Here is a 2,412-nt window from a genome sequence, read left to right as displayed (position 1 = left end):
GTCCAGTTGCCTTTTGAAAAGAAAATCTTTTGAATGCTTGCAAAAATAAGGGGATACATTCCGATTGAAAGTAACCTCTTTCTTCACGGAGTTCAAATATTCCAAGAATTAAAACAGCTTAAAATTTCGAGTCATCTTTTCAGAATTAAAATCTTCATCATGATCACTCTTACTTCACCAATGGTTTATATTCTTAGAGCCTGGATATAACCAATAATATCAAATGTCAATCTTTGGTCAACAGTATTTTACATCTATGTTTACACCAGTTTGCTTCTGGGCCTGAGTCCCAATCTGCCCCAAGCTTGATACAAATCCCAAGATCCTTGGGACCAGGAGGCCCAATATGGTAAGTATATGATTGCATTTGTCTGAGCTCATCCTCAAGAGCACACTGTCCTGAGGCAGAAGAAGCAGCTGGCAGATTTACAGAGGCAGTACCTGTCTTATGCATTCATGAATTTTGAGAGTAAAATGTTACCAACCATGTACTGGTGTGTGCAGAATATAACACACCACTAAACTTCCAATTAGATGGGCCTCTAAAGTTGCTTTGCCATACTGTATTTAATTATTGATTTCAGATTTCATAACAATCCCTAGCAAAATTAAGTGTATGGATTCATGTTAGTAAACTAGACTAAGCTTATATTTCATAAAACTTATAATCTAACTCAGCGGTTCTCAACCTGTGGGTCGCGACCCCATTTGGGGTCGAACGAACATTTCACGGGGGTCGCCAACAACGCAGTCCGCCATTTTTTCCCCCTTTTCCTTAGCTGTGCTACTCCCTCTTATTGGCTTTCGAAAGTGCCACAGGTGGCACGCAGAGCCGTTCCTGCCTCCCTCCTCTTTGCGCATATGCAGCTTTTTTCTATATAAACTAAGGAAGTTTCGGTTTCAGAGCACGTGGCAGAAAGCGAGAGAGAACAAGCAGCAGAAAGCAAGAGAGGCCTCCTCCTCCACTACCACTTCTGTTTCTCCCGCTTGGCTCGGCTGACAGAGGGAAGGCGGGGTGGTCGAAGAAGGACCAGCTGGGTGCTAGAACCGCGCTTGCTGCTCAGAGACTGAGGCAGCAGCATCACCAGCCGCAGACACCTTCCGGAGCTGCCCAAGGATGCCCCGGGACTTTTTGGTGAAGAGGAGTCGCAGACCTACGCCCATCTCTTACCGGATGCATTGCTCCTGCTACCCGGCCGCTGGGCTGGAAGGAGGCGATCCGGTGCAGCTCTTGGTTCCTCCACCTTTTCCGGCCCCTCACTTCCCCAGCACGGCTTCTGCCTCGGAATCCGCCAAAGCGGAGGGCCCCTCTTCACCGGTGCCGCTGCACAGTCCAGTGCGAGCGGTGAGCAAGGAACGTAGCCTCCACCTGGCCTCGCCCGTCTCGGCGCTGGAACCATTACTCTTGGGCCCTGGAGGAGACCTCAAGCTTTGGGAAGTCGCCGCCACCGCCGCCGCCATCACTTCTGGCCCGCTGCTTGCCCCCCAGCACAGCCATGGGCCGAGCCCAGGCACACCGAAGTGGTCTCAGGGCAGAAAGACCAAGGCAGCCCGCAAGTTGCACTTCAAGGACGAGGTGAGTATGTCGCCGGTGCGCCGACCAAGGCCAAGCCTGTTCCAGAGGAGACTGCCAAGGGAGGGGATGGCGGCGGCAACAGTAGTAGCAGCAGCGAGCGGGATATGCCAAATCCCGGGAGTGGTGGGGGTGGTAGCAGCGGAGAACCGGAGGCCACCAGAGCCGAGGAATTCACCTGCCCGCATTGCGCCAAGCGCTTCCGATGCCAAAGCACCCTGCGTAAGCACCTGCTGCTCCACCACGAGCCCCTTGACGGCTTGTCCCAGGCTCGCCTGCTTCCTGAGGCCTGTCTGGAAGAGGCGACGCCGGACGGCCAAAGCCTGCTGAGCTTGTCCAGGGAATGCCACCACTGCCCAGTGTGCGGGGAGACCTTCCCCAGTAAGAGCAGTCAGGAGCATCACCTGCACGTGCTCCATGCTGCTCAGGCCTTCCCCTGCAAATACTACCCGGCAACACCCGCCACATCAACAAATGCCACCCCTCGGAGAACCGGCAGGTCATCTTGCTCCAGGTCCCCGTGCGGGTGTGAGAGGGCAGCCGGCAGTTCCGAGGCGCGTGGATCCTCCACACAGCTTCCAAGGCCCCGGATGTGCCGCTGCTTGGCTCTCCGCCAGAGCCTCCCCCCCTCCCTGGGCAATTGTGCGGAGCTGCTTGTGCGTCCTTGGCAGCACCTCCCCCCTTCAATCTCTCCTTCCTTCCTTCCTTCCTTCCTTCCTTCCTTCCTTCCTTCCCCCTTCAATCTCCTTCCTTCTCCATCTCCTTCCTTCCCCCTTCAATCTCCTTCCTTCTCCATCTCCTTCCTTTCCCCTTCCATCTTCCTTCCATCTCCATCCCTT

The 2,412-nt window shown here is 54.2% G+C and overlaps 1 protein-coding gene across 1 annotated transcript; it reads left to right on the top strand.

The window, feature by feature from the left end:
- Nucleotides 1–1,014: 1,014 nt before the first annotated feature.
- LOC120311756 (insulinoma-associated protein 1-like) lies at nucleotides 1,015–1,903 on the top strand. Its single transcript, XM_039351716.1, has one exon. It carries the CDS (start codon nucleotides 1,118–1,120, stop codon nucleotides 1,901–1,903), a length of 786 nt encoding a protein of 261 aa, XP_039207650.1. The 5' UTR covers nucleotides 1,015–1,117.
- The last annotated feature ends 509 nt before the right edge of the window (nucleotides 1,904–2,412 follow it).

This window comes from Crotalus tigris, unplaced genomic scaffold (assembly GCF_016545835.1).
Source record: "Crotalus tigris isolate CLP2741 ecotype Arizona unplaced genomic scaffold, ASM1654583v1 scf7180000017536.10889498, whole genome shotgun sequence".
Lineage (NCBI taxonomy): Eukaryota > Metazoa > Chordata > Lepidosauria > Squamata > Viperidae > Crotalus > Crotalus tigris.
The sequence above is the reverse complement of the archived record's forward strand: the minus strand, read 5'-3'. Positions and strand labels throughout refer to the sequence as shown.